The 20313-nt window shown below is 39.0% G+C and overlaps 1 protein-coding gene across 1 annotated transcript in view; it reads right to left on the reverse strand.

Moving 5' to 3' along the window:
* The window catches only part of KIF27 (kinesin family member 27), a 111155-nt gene that overhangs the window by 82905 nt on the left and 7937 nt on the right, over positions 1–20313 (reverse strand). Inside the window, exons 3-4 of the mRNA XM_049770699.1 lie at positions 15322–15522; positions 931–1886 (exon numbers count right to left, since the gene is read on the reverse strand). Of these exons, the coding sequence (XP_049626656.1) occupies positions 931–1886; positions 15322–15522 (1157 nt within the window). The remainder of the gene's footprint in view (positions 1–930; positions 1887–15321; positions 15523–20313) is intronic.

Below are 20313 nucleotides of genomic sequence, written 5' to 3' on the forward strand. Positions count from 1 at the left end.
TCTCTCCGGCCCCTTCACTTTTTTTTTTTTTTAGTTGTTGTTTGGGGGCCACCTTGTGCACTCAGGGATCACTCCTAACAGTGCTTAGGGGATGGGGAACAATATGGATTGTCAGAACCAAATCAGGGTAAGACACATGCATAGTAAATGCCCTACCTACTGTATTATCTCTATAGACCCTCAAAATTTTGATTTACCTATTCACTTACAACTTTCTTTGCTTTTTATTTGGGTGGTATCACTCATGGTGGTGCTCAGAGTCTATAGTTCTGTGGGAAGTGTCTCTCCTGGCAAGTTTGGGGATGGAACCCAGACATTCCTGCCCAGTTAGCTCTTTCTCCAGTCCAATTTTCTAACATTTTTAGAAACTGTTTATTATGAAGAATGTCCCCTAAAACTAAGGAGGTGCACTGATTCTACTCAATAAATATACAAAGTAAAATACATTGAAATTAAAAAGTATGAAGAAGGAAGGAAGGAAGGAAAGGAGGAAGAAGTTGTAAAGAAGGGAGGAAAAGAGGGGGAAGGGGAGAGGGCAGAGGAAGGGATGGAAGGGATTAAAGCCAAGGAGACAGTTCAAAGAGCAGGCTCTCAGAAGATGATTTCTGGCATCATACCCCCCACCCTCAAATCAAGCATGTCCATTTATGTCTCTAGTGGCCTCCAGCATTGTATCATCAAGACTATGCAGCAAGGTGACTATCCAACAGTGTTCCCAGGATATCCTGAGCACAGTCAGAGCCTCCCACCCCCTCACACACAAACAAGTACGAACTGTGGAAAAGCAATAGAAATGAGAAGAAAGAAAGAAACAGTAAAGGAAAATGAAAGTTTACAGTCCTTTTCATAAACTTCTAAAATTCTAAAATGCCTCTCATCCAAATAAATTTAATCCTTGAATGGCCGCTTACAAAAGTGGTTTCTAAATACCTGGCATTTCTTTAGTTCTCTCTTCAGCTGAAGAATTGTAGAGTGCTCTGGTCCTTCTTCCAGGTAATTGGGGCCTCTTTTTTCTCTGAGTGAAGTGAAGATCACCTTCCTGATCTTCTGGGTCATGTTAAACCACTCCTGCAGTTTGTGCTGCTGCCTTTGGTTTAGTCTAACAGCATCTTTTAAGTCCACCAGGAAAGTGAAGGCTTCATCTATACAAATCTGGTAACCCAAACATTCTCCCTGTAGCTGTGCAACTTCCTCCTCCAGGAAATGGATCCTACTTTTATCAGGAGTCCCCTCTTGGATCTGGCTGGTCTGACTGACACTGTTAGCCTGCTGGCTCTGCAAGGCTTCTCTGAGCATCTTGATCTCAAATTCCATTTCATCTATGCGATCTGTGTCTGGGCTCAAGTTTAAGACAGGTTTGTTCCTAATATTGCGTGCTCTGTTGGCATACTTGAGGGAATTCAAGGATTCATCAAAATCTGAGGAGGATGGGCTGACACAGGTGATCATCACAGTCTTGGCACTGCCTCCTAGGGAATCTTTCAGGAGCCGGGTAATTTTAGCATCCCTGTACGGAATATGTGAATTCTTCTTTCGTGGGTCTCCAAGAGCACTTATTACGTTTCCTAAAGCCAACAATCCACTATTGATTTGAATGGATTCTTTGAACCGTTCACCAGTATTCCCGGTTTTGGTTACTCTTTCTGATCCAGCCAAATCCACAAAGTGAAATTTTGAAACAAGATGTTGATGGGTATACCAGGATCCATCTTCAACTTCTACATTTTTCATGACTTGACAAACAATGATGGTAAAAATTGCATGTGATCTACTGGAGTGCTCATTCATTTGGGTGACACCTGTGTGCCTGGCTGCATTGCCCATTTCCAAGAGACTCATCACTTCATCTGCACTCTCCACCTGGCATTCCTTAGCACCAATGATCACTTAAAATAGCAATTAAAAGTTTTAAACTTAATTTTAATCAAAATAACACAGTATAAATTAACTATACAACAGTTATCATTTGCTACACAGTCCAATCTAATAATCTCCTTTAAAAAGAAATCAATAGTATTTTAATCAAAAAACATCAACAACATGAACCAGAGTGATAGTTCAGGAGTATGACATGTGCCTTGCAAGCAGCCAACCTGGGTTCAATCCCAAGCATCCTATATAGTCCTCCAAGCACTGTCAGGAGTGAACCCTGAGCACAGAGCCAGGAGTAATCTCCAGCCTCTCACTTTTAGATCATCCAAAAAAGATATTTTACTACTCTTCATTCTAAAAGATGTGTGTGTTTTAATTTAAGCAATCTACTTATTTTGGAACCATACATCAAAATTCCTAAAAATCGCTGACAAAAGAAAACTATTCAGAGTCAAAGCAGTAAGTATAGCTGGTAGGGAGAGCTTGACTTGCTTGCAGCTGAACCTGGGTTCAATACCCAATATCCCATACAGTTCCCACAGCCTTCCAGGAGTGATCCCTTAGTGCAAAGCAAAGAATAAACCATGAGTGCTACCAGGTGTGGACCAAAAACAAACAAAAATGATAAAAATTATTTACGTATTTCAATTTTATAGTTTAATAGATAAGTTTAAGGATATCATTTTTAAAAAATTAAGGGCAGAAACAAGAGCCAAAATAACTCACACATGGTGCTAATATCCAAAAATATTTTAAAGAAATATTAGTCAGGGCCAGAGTGATAGCACAGTGGTATGGAGTTTGCCTTGTACATGGCTGATCCAGGGTAGACCTGGTTTAGATCCCTGGCATCCCATATGGTCCCCTGAGCCAGGAGCTGATCTTCTGAGCACACAGCCAGGAGTAACCCCTGAGCATCACCAGGTGTGGTCCAAAATTTAAAAAAAAGAGAAATATTAGTCAAAGAGTACGAAAGATAGTTCAAATACCTAGTGCACATGCTTTCATGAAAGAGGCCCAGGTTTGATTTCAGCATTGCATGGTCGTCTGAGTACCAACCACTAGGAATGACAAAAAAGCACTGGATGAGGAGGAACTTCTGAGTCCTGCTCCATGAAGTAAAAAAAAAAAAAAAAAAAAAGATTTGTATTTTTGAATCATATAAGTAAAGCTACTGATTCTATGTGCTCAAGTTACAGTGCCATCCTGCCTCTCATCAGATCTTACCATGCCAGTTTCTTCCCCAAAATCACCAATTTGGTTGGCTGGGATATGGCTCTGCAGTACAGCCCATGCCTTGCATCTGTGAGGTTCTGGGTTCAAGTCCCAGAAACACCAAAATAAATATGAAAAATCATTTTGCCTGCATTATATCAATCGTGAGAGTTTCATTGGCAGAGTTTGGGGGCAGGAGAGCCCCACTAGATTTGCTCTTGGTTCTGTATTCTATAATCATTCCTGGGAATAATATGCAGTTTTGAGGACCAAAACAAGTTAGTCACATACAAAGTACCTTAACTTCTATACTATCTCTCAGCTCCCATCATAACTTGCTTTGTATTGTGTGTTTGGGTTTTTTATTTTGTTCTTGTTTTTTCATTTGGTTTGGCTTGGTGCCATAGCTGTGGGAGTCAGAGATTGCTCCCAAAAATTTTGTAGTACCGGAGATCAAACCCAGACAGCAAATCTTTGGCAAAGAAGCAAAAAACATGGGATAAAGTAAGGAAAATCTCTCCAAATAATGTTAGAAAAACTGGTCACTCACATGATTAAAAAATGAACTAAATGAATAGAGCATGGTGCTGACTCAGGTTTGATCCCTGACACTACATTAATTTCCCTGAACTCAGCTAGGAGTGATCCCTGAGCACAGACCCAGGAATTAGCACTGACTACACAGTTGTGGCAAAAAAACATTTTTAATAAAATAAAATGAACTCAGGGACTGGAATGATAATACAGCAGATAAGGCAATTGCCTTGCAAGGGCTGATCTGGGTTTTGATCCCTGGAATCCCATATGGTCTCCTGAGCTGCCAGAAGTAATCCCTGAGCTGAGAGCCAGGAGTAACCCTTGAGCTTCCACTCGGAGTGTGGAGCCCCAAAAACTAACTAAATAAGTAAAATAATAAAATAAACTCAGACTCTTATTTGACACCATGTGCAAATATTAATTTAAAAAACTAAAAATCTCAATATCAGAACTGAATTCATATATTTATTGGAGAAAAAAACAGGCAAACCCTCCATGATACTGAATCTAGAGGTATATTCAATAACTCAATGCCATTAGCTAAGCAAATGTATGCAAAGATAAACAAATTGATATACATCAAGCTAAGAAACTTGCACTTGCATATTGTCAACCTAGCAATCTCAGACACTCTATATATTCCCTGAGCACCACCACCAGTGATTCGTGAGTGTAGAGTCAAAAGTAACCCCTGAACATCATAGGGTATGGCTCTAAAACAAAAAGATAAAAAAAGAAAGAAAAGAATATCCTATACTACAAATAAAAGTGTGAATAGAGTAAAAAGATATCCCACTGTCTGGAAGAAAATATTTACATAACACTAAACTGGCAAAGTGTTAATATCCACAGTACATATAAAGTATTTGTTTAAAAAAACAATATATAGGCCAAAGAGGGGACTTCAGAGATAGCATAGAAGATACAGCACTTGCTTTGCACAATACCAATCCAGGTTTGATCCCTGACATCCCTTCCATATGGTTCATCAAGCCCTCCAGAAGTGATTCCTGAGTGCAGAGCCAGCAGTAACCCATAAGCACTGCCAGTAGTGGGCCCCTCAAATAAATGAGGCAAAGAGATGAAAAGACATTTTCTTAAAGAAGACACAGAGTCAATAGATAGAAAAAAATGTGCTTTATATGAGGGAAAAATGTGTGCTCTATGTGTGTGTTCTATATGATGAGTGAAACGCAGATTACAAAATACTACCTCACAGCCGGTAGGGCTCTTACCTTACACACAGCTGATCCCGGTTCCATAACGGGCATCCCTTAAGGCTTATGGTCTCCCAAACCCACAAGGAGTATCCTGATGGGAGTGACTGTGTACAGTCAGGAGTTAGCCCCCTAAGAACTACAAGTAGCGACTAACAAACAAAAAACAAATAAAGGTACATAGTAAGGAGCAACAGCTGACCAAAGACTACATACAGAACTGAGTTTGGGGAGAAAGGAGAGGACATGGATGAGAGGGATCCCTGGGGCACTGGTTCAAAGGAGTCCTTAAGGTGCTGGTGGAGGGAAGAAGGCAATTTAGTGGAGTGTGGTATAGGAACAATGTAGGCATGAAACTGGCATTATCAATATTGTATAATAAAATCATACAAATATACATTAAAAATCAAATAAGAAAAAGTAGTAGTGGGAAAGTTGGGAGATTCTTTGGTATTGTTTTGTTGGGTTTTACTGTTTTATTTACTTGGGATTTTTGGTTTACTTTTGTCTGAGGGAATATCTAATAGCACTGGTTATTCTAAACATAAATAAAGCTTTATGGAGTTGCTTCCTATATCAGAAGGATGATTTCATGCCATGGTGTATGTGTGTGTGTGTGTGTGTGTGTGTGTGTGTGTGTGTGTGTGTGTGTGTGTGTGTGTGTGTATTCTGTGCATTAGAGAAAATTTTACTAAATGCTAGGAAAATCTCCGAGTTATAAATTCTGAATTTATGTTCCACTCATGTATGACTAAGGGATATTCTAGATTTTTTTTCTATTTGAATTTTACTTTATAATGTGTACACACATAGAATACACATATAAATAACTTCCTTTTTTCATATTCATCAAACAAAATGCTACATGTCATGTTGTAACCATGAATAAACCTATGCTCTAAGATGCCTATATTTTGAACAGCCTAAGCTTCTTCTGACTTAACTTTCCAAAGAGACAATTTTGTAACTAGACAATTTAAAAAGAACCATATAAAAATATTTACTAAAGCCCAATCATATAATCAAAGTTCATTTGCAAAACCTCTGACAAGAAACTATCATCTCTATCCATAATCTTCCTAACTCAAAGTGAGCAAAGTAGTTACATCCTGATATTTTAATTAGCTTGAAAGACTTAAGGGCCAGAGAAATAGCACAGCATTTTTGCCTTGCATGTAGCTGACATGGGTTTATTCCCTGGCACCCCAGACAGTCCCCTAAGCAAAGAGCCAGGAATAACCCCTGAGTACTACAGGGCTTTAGGGACAAAAAGACTTCACGGACAAAACAAAAGCAAAAACATGGACAAAACCAAAAAGAATTCATGGAACTTATATTAAGACTTTGTCCTGGAAATTTAAGTTAGTGATGTTAGCAAAACAATATTTCATATATATATATATGTATATGTATGTATATATATTTATATATGTGCTGTATTATACTTAAATAAGTGGGTATACAAATTTGCTATGTAAAGTTGACCCATTTTTTTTCCTTTGTCCTAACTTATTCTTAATATGTAGGCTTAATCTTTTCAATGTTTGGCTTAATGGTTCCGCAAAGGTCAAGAAAAAGAATTCGGGCCCGGAGAGACAGCACAGCGGAGTTTGCCTTGCAAGCAGCCGATCCAGGACCAAAGGTGGTTGTTTCGAATCCCTGTGTCCCATATGGTCCCCCGTGCCTGCCAGGAGCTATTTCTGAGCAGACAGCCAGGAGTAACCCCTGAGCAACGCCGGGTGTGGCCCAAAAACCAAAAAAAAAAAAAAAAAAAAAAAAAGAATTCACTTTATTGTAATCAGAACACCATCCAATTGTATATTGTAACTGTAAATAATAGTGAATGGTGGTAAATAAATAATCTTAGGGGCTTTTTATATTAAAAAGTCATATTATTTTTAAAAACGTGATAATGCAAGTGTCAATATAGCAGGATATAACAGCCCAATGCATTATTCTCGAGCCCAGCTGCAAAGCATCTAGAAGTTCTGTAATAAAGGAAGTACCAATATTCAGGACCACCAAGACTACTTCAGAGTCTCTTATTGGACTCATAGGGGCTACAGAGATAGCACAGTGGGTAGAGAACTTGCCTTCACACATGGGTTTGATCTCATCTTATATGGTTCCCCCAACCACTACCAATAGAAACTGTGCAACATTCAGCTATAGACCACCAATCTTTGCCTCTCCCACAAGAATTAATTCAGATCAAAGTATTTTGTTATGAGTTGAGACTGCTCTAGAAGAGATATATACCAAGAATATTTTTATAGAAGTTTTCTGGGTTCAGATCAGCTACTGGATATTCTGATCATTAAGTTTATCAAGAGTGATGATTGGTACTCATGCACATTGAGACTATAAATCATTTTGTGAATGTGGAAGGGACTCATAACCAACAGTCCTCAGGAGACTATGCTGTGAGAAGGACTGAAACCAGGTCTTGGCTATGCAAAGCATGAGATCCAGCCCTCTAAGCTATTTGCCAGCCCCTATTTTTGTAATAAAAATAAAAGATAAAAGCATGGGGCCGAAGCAATAGCACAGCATTAGGGTGTTTGCCTTGCATGCGGCTCACACAGGATAGACCTGGGTCCGATCCCCAGCATCCAATATGGTCCCCCAAGTCGGGAGCGATTTCTGAGCACATAGACAGGAGTAACCCCTGAGCATCAAAAGGTGTGGCCCCAAAACAAAAACAAAAAGATGAAAGCATGCATAAAAGCACCACAAAAGGTATAAAAGCCAAGAACATCTGTTTAAATTTTATCCAGACAACATGAACTGTACTAATCTGATAAGGTTAGACCATAAACTATCATGTATTCTTTCTTTTATAACAAATAAAAAAACAATTTCTTCAGACATACTCTAACTCGAGTCACACTCCCAACCCATGCACAAAAACTTTACTTGCTATTTACTAAGTGCTGCTTGTAAGATCACAGTATTTTTCCTTAAATGCCAGGAAATTCTCCTCAATCTAATGGCAGAACCCCTAATTTCTAGAGATTCTACATTTGAGTTTTCCAGAAGAGAAAGAATAGTCACTGAATAATAGTAAAGAAGATGTAAGTGAAAAATCTAGCAACAGCCTAAATTTCCAACAAACATTCATTATAACACCCAATCTCCATTTCCTCCACAGGTCTGCATTCAGAGCCCGGATCCACTGGATTATTATACATTCCCAGGTGAGTCTAACCTCCAGGTTGATACTCCCAGGGTATTTTTGAAACCAGAAACAGATTTCCTTCCTTCCCTCAATTAATTGTATCCTTGAGGTCATTTATTCATCACACCTCACTACACATTTATATCGCCTGTTGCTGGGTAAGGACTAGCAAGGAAGGAAAGAACACTTCTTACAAGGAAGAACACTTGTCTAAACCCTGAGCACTCCCACAGGAACAAAGTATAAATATTCCCTCTTTGGGTGACAGCTTGGGGAAACATTTAGAAACCCATCAACTTCAAAGAGTGAAGATAATGTCACAGAAGGCTCCACCAATATCAAATAACTCTATAACCTCTCAGATAATTTGTCTTTAGAAACAACTGTTTAAAGAGCTCAAAAAAATGGTATAAAAAGTCACTAAAGCACAAGGAAGTATGATAATGGGAATGAGAAAATGACAGTAGTGCAAGAGCTGAAAGTATAGTATGGTTGGCTTCCTGATTTCCTACCTGAGGCTACTGAGGAAGAACCAAGCGAAATTAATCCCATCAAGGCTCATCAGCAAGGTAGGCTGTCTCTGCTCACAAGGGTGGTTACCAGTTTCTGGCCATGGGCTTATAAAGAGCCTCTGCATTCCTCCATACTTGGCTTTCTGATTTCCTGCAGAGGCTGCTGAGGAAGACCCCAACAAACTTAATCCCATCAAGACTCACCAGCAAGGTAGGCTGCTCCCAACCACAAAGTATGGTTTCAGAGGAGCATGGTCGCTCAGTTCATGGTTGTACACAACTTCTAGCCAATGAAATCCAACATTATGTGAAGAAAAAAAAGCACTACAAGTGAGACAATGGGAAACAACGCAGGCCAACTCCAGACACAGAGAATGAAGATGGCAGCTCTGATGACCTGAGAAGTGCCAACAATCTATTTAGCCTCTCAGAGAAAGAATTTAGAGAAGAAATTTGAAGGATGCTCATAAAACTCAAAGAAAGCATAAGTCAAGATGAATAGACCACAAACATAAAAAAAACAAACAGAAAACTCTAAACTGAAATAACAGAACTGAAAAATTCAATAGATGAAATGAAAACCTCAATGGAGGTTTCTCCAACAGAGAAACAGCAGCTGAGGACAGAATCAGTGAGCTGAAAGATAAGATGCAAAACAACTCAATACAACAGAAGAGATTGGAAAAGAGCCTTAAAGCAAATGATCAGACAATGGAAACAGTACTCAAAAAATGTGAACATATGAAAATAGAAGTCTTTCATAAACTCAACAGAAATAACATAAAAATCATTGGAGTCCCAGAGACCTAGGAAGAAAATCCCCTGGAAGAATCAACAGTCAAGGATATCATTGCAGAGAAATTCCAAGAGATAAATACTGTATGCAACCAAATTCTGCATGCCTGAAGAGTACCAGATAGAAGAGACCCAAAGAAAAGCAACCCAAGGGGCCGGGCGGTGGCGCTGTAGGTAAGGTGCCTGCCTTACCTGCGCTAGCCTAGGAGACGGACCGCGGTTCGATCCCCCGGCGTCCCATATGGTCCCCCAAGCCAGGAGCGACTTCTGAGCGCATATAGCCAGGAGTAACCCCTGAGCGTCACCGGGTGTGGCCCAAAAACCAAAAAAAAAAAAAAAAGAAAAGCAACCCAAGACACACCCTAATCACAAATATGAATACCACAGATAGTGAGAGAATACTGAAAACAGCAAGATCAAAAAGAGAAATTATATCCAAAGGAGCATTCTTAAGACTTACAGTGGATCTGTCACAAGAAACCCTCAAGGCAGAAGACAGTGGTGGAATATAGTGACAAAACTCAATGAAATGAATAATTCGCCTAGATACTCACATCGAAGGAAGCATACATAGCTTCATAGACAAACAACAGCTCAGAAAATTTACAGACTCAAACCAGCCTTAAATGACAAACTGAAAGGTCTAATTTAAGACAAGACTGACCAACAGACACACCAAACTCCTACACAAAGATGACATTAAATCCCATGACAATGATCTCTCTCAACGTCAGACTAAATGCACCAGTTAAGAGATATAGAGTGATGAAACTACGCCTGCCCAATGGGGCCCGACTGTGAAAAATTGTGAGTGCTGCCTGTGTGTGTCTGTCTCCTGTCCTGTCGTGTGAAACTCTTGGGAGTGGGCCAAAAAGAGCCTCCAGATTTGATCCTGTGAGAGGCTTCATCCACGGAATCTATTATGCTGAGTGAAATAAGTCAGAGAGAGAGAGAGAGAAAAACGCAGAATGGTCTCACTCATCTATGGGTTTTAAGAAAAATGAAAGACATTCTTGCAATAATAATTTTCAGACACAAAAGAGAAAAGAGCTGGAAGTTACAGCTCACCTCAGGAAGCTCACCACAAAGAGTGATGAGTTTAATTAGAGAAATAACTACATTTTGAACTGTCCTAATAATGAGAATGTATGAGGGAAATGGAAAGCCTGTCTAGAGTACAGGCGGGGGTCGGGTGGGGAGGAGGGAGATTTGGGACATTGGTGATGGGAATGTTGCACTGATGATGGGTGGTGTTCTTTATATGACTGAAACCCAAACACAATCATGTATGTAATAAAGTCATTTAAAAAAAAAGATATAGAGTGGTAAAATGGATCACAAAGCTAAATCCAACATTCTTCTGCTTACAAGAAACACATCTGAATAGTCAGAATAAGCATAGACTCAAAATCAAAAGTTGGAGGAAAATCATCCAAAGGATTCCCTTAAGAAAAGTGGAGTGGCCATATTAATATCAGATGACACAAATTTTAGACTTAAAAATGTATGAGACAGGGGCCGGTGTGGTGGTGGTAGAGGTAAGGTGCCTGCCTTGCCTGTGCTAGCCTAGGATGGACCACAGTTTGATCCCCCAGTGTCCCATATTGTCCCCCAAGCCAGGAGCGACTTCTGAACGCATAGCCAGGAGTAACCCCTGAGCATTACCGGGTGTGGCCCAAAAATAAACGTATGAGATAAAGATAGACATTTCATAATAATCAAGATATATTGCTACAGGAAGAAATCACACTCTTAAACATAATGCACTTAATGAGGGACCAGCAAAATATTTAAAATAATTGTTGAGAAATCTGAAAGAAGACATCAATAGTAACACAATAGTAGTGGGAGCCCTCAACACTACCCTGTTACCCCTTGGTAAGTCAACCAGGATAAAATGAGAGAGAAGAAATAGGCATTAAAAAAAAAATTCCAGGCCCGGAGAGATAGCACAGCGGCGTTTGCCTTGCAAGCAGCCGCTGATCCAGCACCAAAGGTGGTTGGTTCGAATCCCGGTATCCCATATGGTCCCCCGTGCCTGCCAGGAGCTATTTCTGAGCAGACAGCCAGGAGTAACCCCTGAGCACCGCCGTGTGTGGCCCAAAAAAAAAAAATTCCATTTACACTAGTGTCACACAAATGCAAATACCGTGGAGTCAACTTAACTAAAGAAGTGAAAGACCTAGACAAAGAAAACTACAAAACCCTGCTTCATGAAATAAAAGAAGACACAAGGAAATGGAAACACATACCCTGCTCATGGATTGAGAGGATTAACATTAAAATGGCAATTCTCCTTAAAGCACTGTACAGATTTAATGCAATCTGTCAAAGGATGCCCATGACGTTCTTCAAAGTAGATTAAAATTCATTCCTAAAATTCATATGGAACAATAAACACCCACAAGGAACCCTTTGGAAAAGGAAAATGAGAATGAGAATCGTCACTTTACCCAACTTTAAACTGGATTACAAAGCAATAGTTATTTAAAAAAACAAACAAACAAAAACAGAGCATGGTATTAGAATAGACAGACCCTCAGAGATCAATGGAATAGACTTGAGTATTCAGAGAATGTTCCCAGACATTCAATCAACTAATCTTTGATACAGGGGCAAGAAAAAATGAAAAATGCAGCAAGGAAAGGCTCTTCAACAAGTGGTGTTGGGACAACTGGTCAGCCACTTGCATATATTGGGAGGCATTGGTGTTGGGAAGGTTGCATTGGTGAAGGGGGTGTTCTTTTTTATGACTAAAATCCAACTACAATCATGTATGTAATCATGGTTCTTAAAAAAAGAAAAATAAATAAATAAAAAGTATGTATATTATGTGAAATTAAAAAATTCAATAGTTTAGGGAGTTCATAGCCTTAAAACCAGTTTATAAGAATTACTAAAGGAGAGTTTTGTTTTTGTTTTTGGGTCACACTCAACAGCACTTAAGAGTTACGCCTGGCTCTACACTCAGAAATCACTCCTGGCAGGCTCAGGGGACCATATGGGATGCAGGGATTTGAGCCATCGTCATTCTGCATGCAAGACAAATGCCTTACTTCCATGCTATCTCTCCAGCCACTAAAGAAGAGTTTTAAAATACAAGACAAACTTCACAAACATGCGTAACTTACACAAAATGATAATAGATTTCTATATCACAATGATTCACCCAATTTCTTTTTTTAAATAATCTTTATTTAAGCACCATGATTACAAGTTTGATTGTAGTGAATTCCAGTCAAAAATAGAATACCCGCCTTCACCAGTGCAACATTCCCTTTGAATTCACCAGTCAAGAAACACAGAGTAGCAGGACACATGAAAAAACAGAACCCAACATTCTACTGCCTATAAGATACAATTGAATAGTCAGTGTAAACAAATTATCAAAGTCAAAGTCTAGAAACATAGGCTAAAACCAATTCCATGAGCAAACAAGTCTCTTAAAAGGCCATATTTCAGGGCCGGAGCAATAGCGTAGCAGTAGGGCATTTGCCTTGCATGTGGCCAAGCCAGGATGGACCTGGGTTTGATCCCCAAAGTACCATATAGTCCCCAAGCCAGCAGTGATCTTTGAGCGCTTAGCCAGGAGTAACCCCTGAGTGTCACTGGGTATGGCCCAAAAACAACAACAACAACAACAACAACAAAAGGGCCATTTTAAAAGGCTATGAAAGATAGAGATTGTCATATCCTAATGACCAGGGATCATCACCAAGAAAAACTCCAAAACGCCTAATGGACTATCAAAGGACTGCCAAACTATTTACAATTGCTAATAGTATATGAAGGAAAATATTGAAGATATATGAAGCAATACAATAGTAGTTGGAGACTTTGACACTCCACTATAATTGCTGGATAGATCAACGAGGCAAATTCTAAACAAAACAGTAGCCTTCTAGGAAGAAATGGTAGAGATTTGCCTATCATTTATATATAGTATTATCTATCCTCAAAACCCTGAGTACACATATTCTTCTCTATTGTACATGGAACATCCTCCCAGATAAACCACAGGCTGGGCTATAAAATGTATCTATATAAAATAAGGACTATAGAATCCTCTCAGACTGTTATGCTTTAAAAATAAAAATTAATCATAAATTGGTAAAAAAAAAAGAACATGGGAAATTAAGTAAATAATAATAACAAATAATGAAAGTTTTTGAGTCAAAAATATAAACCACCATGGAAAGGAAGGAAATAGAACTAGAGAGTTTATCTACAGAACTGAGTTTACCTTCTGGAAGTGGGGTAGGTTGGGGGAGCAGTCCTAGGGACACTGGTGGAAGGAAATAGGAACTCTGTTGGTAAGTGTGGTGTAGGGACAATGTATACATTAAAGTATCATTAACAGTATTATAAATCATGGTTCCTTAATGAAAAAAAATCTTCTAAATTCAAAACAATCTAAAAGGGACCCTGCATTGTGCTCAGTATTTCATATTTGGAGGCTCTGAAAATTAACTCTACCTGGCACTGTCACCAAAAATATAAAAAAAGAATTAAATTTGGGCCCGGAGAGATAGCACAGCGGCGTTTGCCTTGCAAGCAGCCGATCCAGGACCAAAGGTGGTTGGTTCGAATCCCTGTGTCCCATATGGTCCCCCGTGCCTGCCAGGAGCTATTTCTGAGCAGACAGCCAGGAGTAACCCCTGAGCACCGCCGGGTGTGACCCAAAAAAAAAAAAAAAAAAAAAAGAATTAAATTAAAAAAAAAAAGCAACAGGTATGTTGGATAAAAATAAAAGAGGAGAGGGTGGTGAGATAATACAACTAAAGCACTTGAAATGATTCCTGAATTCATAAGTAAGCCCTTAAAATGAAAAGAAAATATATAGTATATATATTCAAAACCAAAGAGAAGTTATGGTTCATCATGTAGAGAATCTGCCTTAGATGTGGCCACTCAAGTTTAATTCCTGATATTTCATCTGGTCTGAACATCAACAGGTGTGGTTTGATTTAAAAAAAAATAAAAAACCAACCAGGGATTATTATACAGCAGATAGGGCATTTGCCTTGCATGTGGTTGATCCAGGTTCAATCCCAGTTAATAAGTATCTAATATGGTTGTCCTAGTAACTCTAGGAGTGGTTCCTAAATGAGAGTTAAAAGTAACTCAGGAGCGCTGCTCTGTGTGGCACAAAAACCAAGAAAACAAAAAAGATAGTACAGGGGATTGGACACTTACCTGGCACAAGGCCAATACCAGTTTGATTCCTGTACCACCTATGATTCCTTGAGTAGCACCAGTACTACTACTAGTACTACCAATAGTGATTCCTATGCACAGAGCCAGGAATAAGCTCTGAGCATCATCAGTTATGATTAAAAAAGTATAAAAAGATCAGAGGAAAGGTAGAAGATGAATATCTTCAATTACAAATAAACCCTTTTTTTTTTTTTTTTTTTTTTTTGGGCCACACCCGGCGGTGCTCAAGGGTTACTCCTGGCTGTCTGCTCAGAAATAGCTCCTGGCAGGCACTGGGAACCATATGGGACATCGGGATTCAAACCAACCACCTTTGGTTCTGGATCGGCTGCTTGCAAGGCAAACACCGCTGTGCTATCTCTCCAGGCCCCACAAATAAACCCTTTAATCTTCTCAACCAGTCTGAACTTCTACTTTCACCTGAGTAATTTAACAGATATTGCTAAGCTATCCTACTCCCAAATAAAAGCAAATTCATTTGGCATCTCTTCTGTTTTTTTAATGCTTCACTGAAATAGGATCAGAGAGACAATACACAGAGTAAGGCACTTGCCATGCATGCAGCAACCTCAGTTTGAACCCCAGCACCATATGTGGTCCTAAGCATCATCTGGAGTAATCCTGAGCACAAAGTCGTACTAAACCCAAACACACAGACACACAGACACTTATACCACACACACACACACACACACACACACGTGTATATATACAGAAAGGAAACTAATTATATCTGCTTGCAAATAAATAAAAGTTCTTACTAAGTAGGTCAATTTACCTGTATTTCCTTTTTCATCTTCTCGAATGTGAAGATCCTTCACAGAAGTCTCCAAATCTAGAAGGTCTCTCAGGTCTTCCTTGTATACTTCTATATAAGACACTTTGATAGTAAAGTCAACACTAGGATTCTCACAGATGTTCTGAAATATTTCTTGGATAGCTCGAGGAATGATACCCTTTTGACCCTCCAAAACTGAAGCTAGAAATTTAGAAAGAAAAGCACAATTAAAACGTTTTTTTGTTTGTTTGGTTTTTTTTTTTTTTTTTTTTTTTTTTTGGTGTTTGGGGCACACCCAGTGGCGTTCAGACATTACTTCTTTTTTTTTGTTTTGTTTTTGGGCCACACCCGGCAGTGCTCAGGGGTTACTCCTGGCTCTATGCTCAGAAATAGCTCCTGGCAGGCACGGGGGACCATATGGGACACCGGGATTTGAACCAACCACCTTTGGTCCTGGATCGGCTGCTTGCAAGGCAAACACTGCTGTGCTATCTCTCCGGGCCCTCAGACATTACTTCTGGATCTGTGCTCATAAATTACTCTGGAAGGACTCGGAGGACGATATGAAACACCTCAGATCGAACATGGTCGGCCACATGCAAGGCAAATGCCTTACTCCCTATGCTTCCTATCCAGCCCCTATTTGACTCTTAAAAATAAATTCAACTCCAATTAGCTTACTTTGCTATTCAACTAATTTCGTTAGACCTCTACAATTTGAGAGTAATATAAGGTGGTAGAGTGCATACGAGACAGACAGGTATGATCCCCAACACCACAAATTATTTTGCATATGAAACCTAGAATAATCCTTGTACACATGAGACCTACATAGATTTGATCCACAGCAACATGAATAATAAAAAATAACATTTTGAATAGAAAAAAGAAAACTTTAAAAACAATAAATATTTTTAAAAATATTGAGGCCTGGGCTTGGAGAGATAGCACAGTGGTAGAGTTTTTTTTGCTTTGCACATGGCAGACCTAGGACAAACCTGGATTTGATCCCCAGCATCCCATATGGTCCCCTGAGACTGCCAAGAGTGATATATGAGCGAAGAGCCAAGAGTTATCCCTGAGCACTGCGGGTGTGGCCCAAAAACTAAAGCTAAAAATAAAAATAAAAATACTGAGGCCAGAGCAATATAGTGTAGCAGGTAGGGCTTTGCCTTGCATGTGGCTGACCCAGGTTCAGTATCTGGCATCCCATCTGGTCCCCCAAGACTGCCAGAAATGAGCGTTACCAGATATGCCCCCTACACACATAATATTTTTTAAAAAATAACATTTTGAAATAAACATAATTTTTGGGCTTTGGGGGCCACACCTGATGGTGCTCAGGGGTTACTTCTAGCTCTGTGCTCAAGAAATTGCTCCTGGCTGGCTCGAGGACCATATGCGGTGTGGAGGATAGAACCCTATCGATCGCTGTTTGGCAGTGTGCAAGGCAAATGCCCTTATTGCTGTACTATTGTTCCATCCCCATAAATATAATCTTAAAATATTAAACTCAAAGGCTACAGTTTTCAAATATATATCCTCACCTAAAATTTCCCCAAACATTAATAACTATTTATTTAGCTGATACTATATTCATTAATTTTCTAGGATTCTGGAAATAATCACTAAATAAAACAGAAGGAAAAAAAATCTGCCCTTATGAAATTACACTGAGGAAAAAATATACAATAGTAAACAATAAAACAGGAAAAACCTTATCAGTGAATATGATATATTAAATGGTATAAGTGTGCCTGAAGAAAAAAAGGGGGAAGGCAAATACTGAAAGTATGTGTATGTTTAGGTGGGAGGTACTTGCAACTTTAGGAATCTCATGCTGAACATCATTGAAAAGCTGATAGATGAGCAAAGATTTAAGAGATGGCAAATAAGACTTGAGTGACTCAGGCAGAGAATACAAGCACTGTTAAGCTGCTCCCTTGGTGTGAACAATAAACAAGCAGTAAATGGAACCAGGCCTGGAGCTGTAGCACAGAAGGTAGGGCATTTGCCTTGCATATGGAAGATACAAGTTCGATCCCCGGCATCCCATATGGTCCCCCGAGCACCAAAAGGAATGACCCAAGAGCAGAGCCAGGAGTAACCACTGAACTACTGGGCATGGCCCAGCCAAAAACAAAGTAGAGGGAACAAAGAGGTGATGTGGGATGAGGTAAGAGAGGTGACAAAAGTTAGATCACCTCAGGTTTCACAGAACCACAATAAACTGTCAGTTTTATTCTCTGTGAGATGAAAATTATTAATATGGTAAGTTGGTATTTAAAGTGAATATTTTTGCTGTTGTATTTGCATCTAATCTGGGAAGGACAAATTTCTTTTTTTCCCTTTTATAATAAAAGGAGGTAAAATATAGTTTATTATAAAAATATGTACAAGTATATTCAGATATACATGAACATATAAAATACATTAATAAAACATGTAGATAGAAAGTCTTATAAATTCTGAACACTATAAAAATGACAAATGGATTCTGTTTTTTTCAGACAATAACTAAAGATAAGTATCATTAAATCTTTCAGATGATACCTAGAAGTAAATATCATTAAAGTAATAAATCTAAACTTGAAATTGATTAAATTATTGGTATATACCTCTGAATTCAAATTTATATTCTTAACATAAGCAGACTTTTTCAGGTGTCATAGACAACAAAAGCATATTTTTAAGCTTGGAAAAGTAACTTCTTATATTCTTATTATCAAAATGTTTATGTTTTTAATGTATTTTTTATTTAAACACATTTAAAATGATTGTGTTGTTTGGGTTTTAGTCATGTAAAGACCACCATCCATCACCAGTGCAACATTCACATCACCAATGTTCCAAGTCTCCCTGCTCCTCACCCAACCTCCGCCTGTACTCTAGACAGGCTTTCCATTTCCCTCATGCATTCTCATTATTAGGACAGTTCAAAATGTAGTTATTTCTCTAACTAAACTCATCACTCTTTGTGGTGAGCTTCCTGAGGTGAGCTGTAACTTCCAGCTCTTTTCTCTTTTGTGTCTGTAAGTTGTTATTGCAAGAATATCTTTCATTTTTCTTAAAATCCATAGATGAGTGAGACCATTCTGCGTTTCTCTCTCTCTCTCTCTCTGACTTATTTCACTCAGCATAATAGATTCCGTGTACATCCATGTATAGAAAAATTTCATGACTTCATCTCTCCTGACAGCTGCATAATATTCCATTGTGTATATGTACCACAGTTTCTTTAGCCATTCGTCTGTTGAAGGGTATCTTGGTTGTTTCCAAAGTCTTGCTATGGTAAATAGTGCTGCAATGAATATAGGTGTAAGGAAGGGATTTTTGTATTGTATTTTTATGTTCCTAGGGTATATTCCTAGGAGTGGTATAGCTGGATCATATGGGAGCTCGATTTCCAGTTTTTGGAGGAATCTCCATATCGCTTTCCATAAAGGTTGAACTAGACGGCATTCCACCAGCAGTGGATAAGAGTTCGGAAGGACAGATTTCTAAGTGGGGAAGTTACTTAAATTGTTAGTGTAGTAATCTGGGTGTATAGGAAGTTTGAGATAAAACATGATAGTAGCTCAAAAAGGACCATAGCAAAGGTAAGAGATTTATTCCTGGCTCTGTGCTCAGGAATCGCTCCTGAGGGAGACCATATGGTATGGTCCATATGGTATGGTCTGTCTATTCCTTCTGGTCTATATGGCTCAGGAACCATATGGTATGCAGGGGATTGAACCCAGTTCTGTCCTGGGTCATCTACATGCAAGGCAAATGCCCTACTGCTGTGCTATCACTCCAGCCCCATCCATTCCTTTTTTTTTTTAAAGTGATTGGTTTACAATAGTTTAGGTATTTATGTTTTAGGCATGTGTTTCTATCATAACTGCCATCAAAGTGCTTTCCCTCCACCACTATCCATAGATGTTTTTCCTGACTATGCTCCCTTCCCTGCTTGATAATCTTATTGCTTTTTTGTTTTGTTTTGTTTTGTTTTTGTTTTGTGCCACAGCCAGTGATGCTCAGGGGGTACTCCTGGCTATGGGCTTAGAAATTGCGCCTGGCTTGGAGGACCATATGAGACGATGGGGATCAAACCCAGATCCCAGGTCCATCTTGGGTCAGCTGCTTGCAAGGCAAATGACCTACCACTGTGCTATAGCTCAGGCCCTGATAATCTTATTTCTGTTTTCTGAGGCTATGGGTTTATTTTTAGCATTTTTTGTTTGTTTTGGTGCCACATCCAGCAGCTCTCAGGTTATTCCTTGTTCTGTGCTCAGAAATCGCTCTTGGCAGGCACAAGGGACCATATGAGAAACCAGGATTTGAACCACTGCTGGTCCTGGGTCAGCCCCTTGCAAGGCAAACACTCTACCCAGCACCACCTTTGGCTCCAAGAGCACTGCCATGAATCTCTCACAGAGATTCTCCTTTTGTGAGAATCTCATAGAGAGCACAAAGCCAAGAATAGCCCCTAAGTACCACTGTGTGTGAACCAAACCCCTTCCAAAAACAAAATTTATAATGATAAATTGGTGCACAACAATTTGGTAACTATAATTAACTGTAATTATTCAAATCTATAAAATTATATCATGTTAAATATAAATATAATTATTCAATGGTTTAAAAAAGCCATATAGCAAAAAAATTTTGTTTCATTGAATTCTGCTTAGTTTTCTCCCATGAGCCCACACGGCCTCTTTATGCGAATATAAAGTAGGAAAGCTTTTAGAGAATGGTCAGCATCAAAGGAATGGAAAGTTTAGAAATGAACATTCTTTTGCCTCAGATAAAGGCCTACAGAGAATATGTGCCTACCCAAAGGTGTTTTATAAGGATCAACAGTTTGCTTGCAATTGTGAAAAATAAATCTGAGAAATCTAATAAGCCTATTAGAAGGAGAATGGCTAGTTAACCATGTAATAATTGCAGAGAAAATATCATGTGAATGAAAGACATACAATTTAGACAGAGAATACTTTAGGAGGAGAA

This window comes from Suncus etruscus, chromosome 3 (genome assembly GCF_024139225.1).
Source record: "Suncus etruscus isolate mSunEtr1 chromosome 3, mSunEtr1.pri.cur, whole genome shotgun sequence".
Taxonomy (NCBI): Eukaryota; Metazoa; Chordata; class Mammalia; order Eulipotyphla; family Soricidae; genus Suncus; species Suncus etruscus.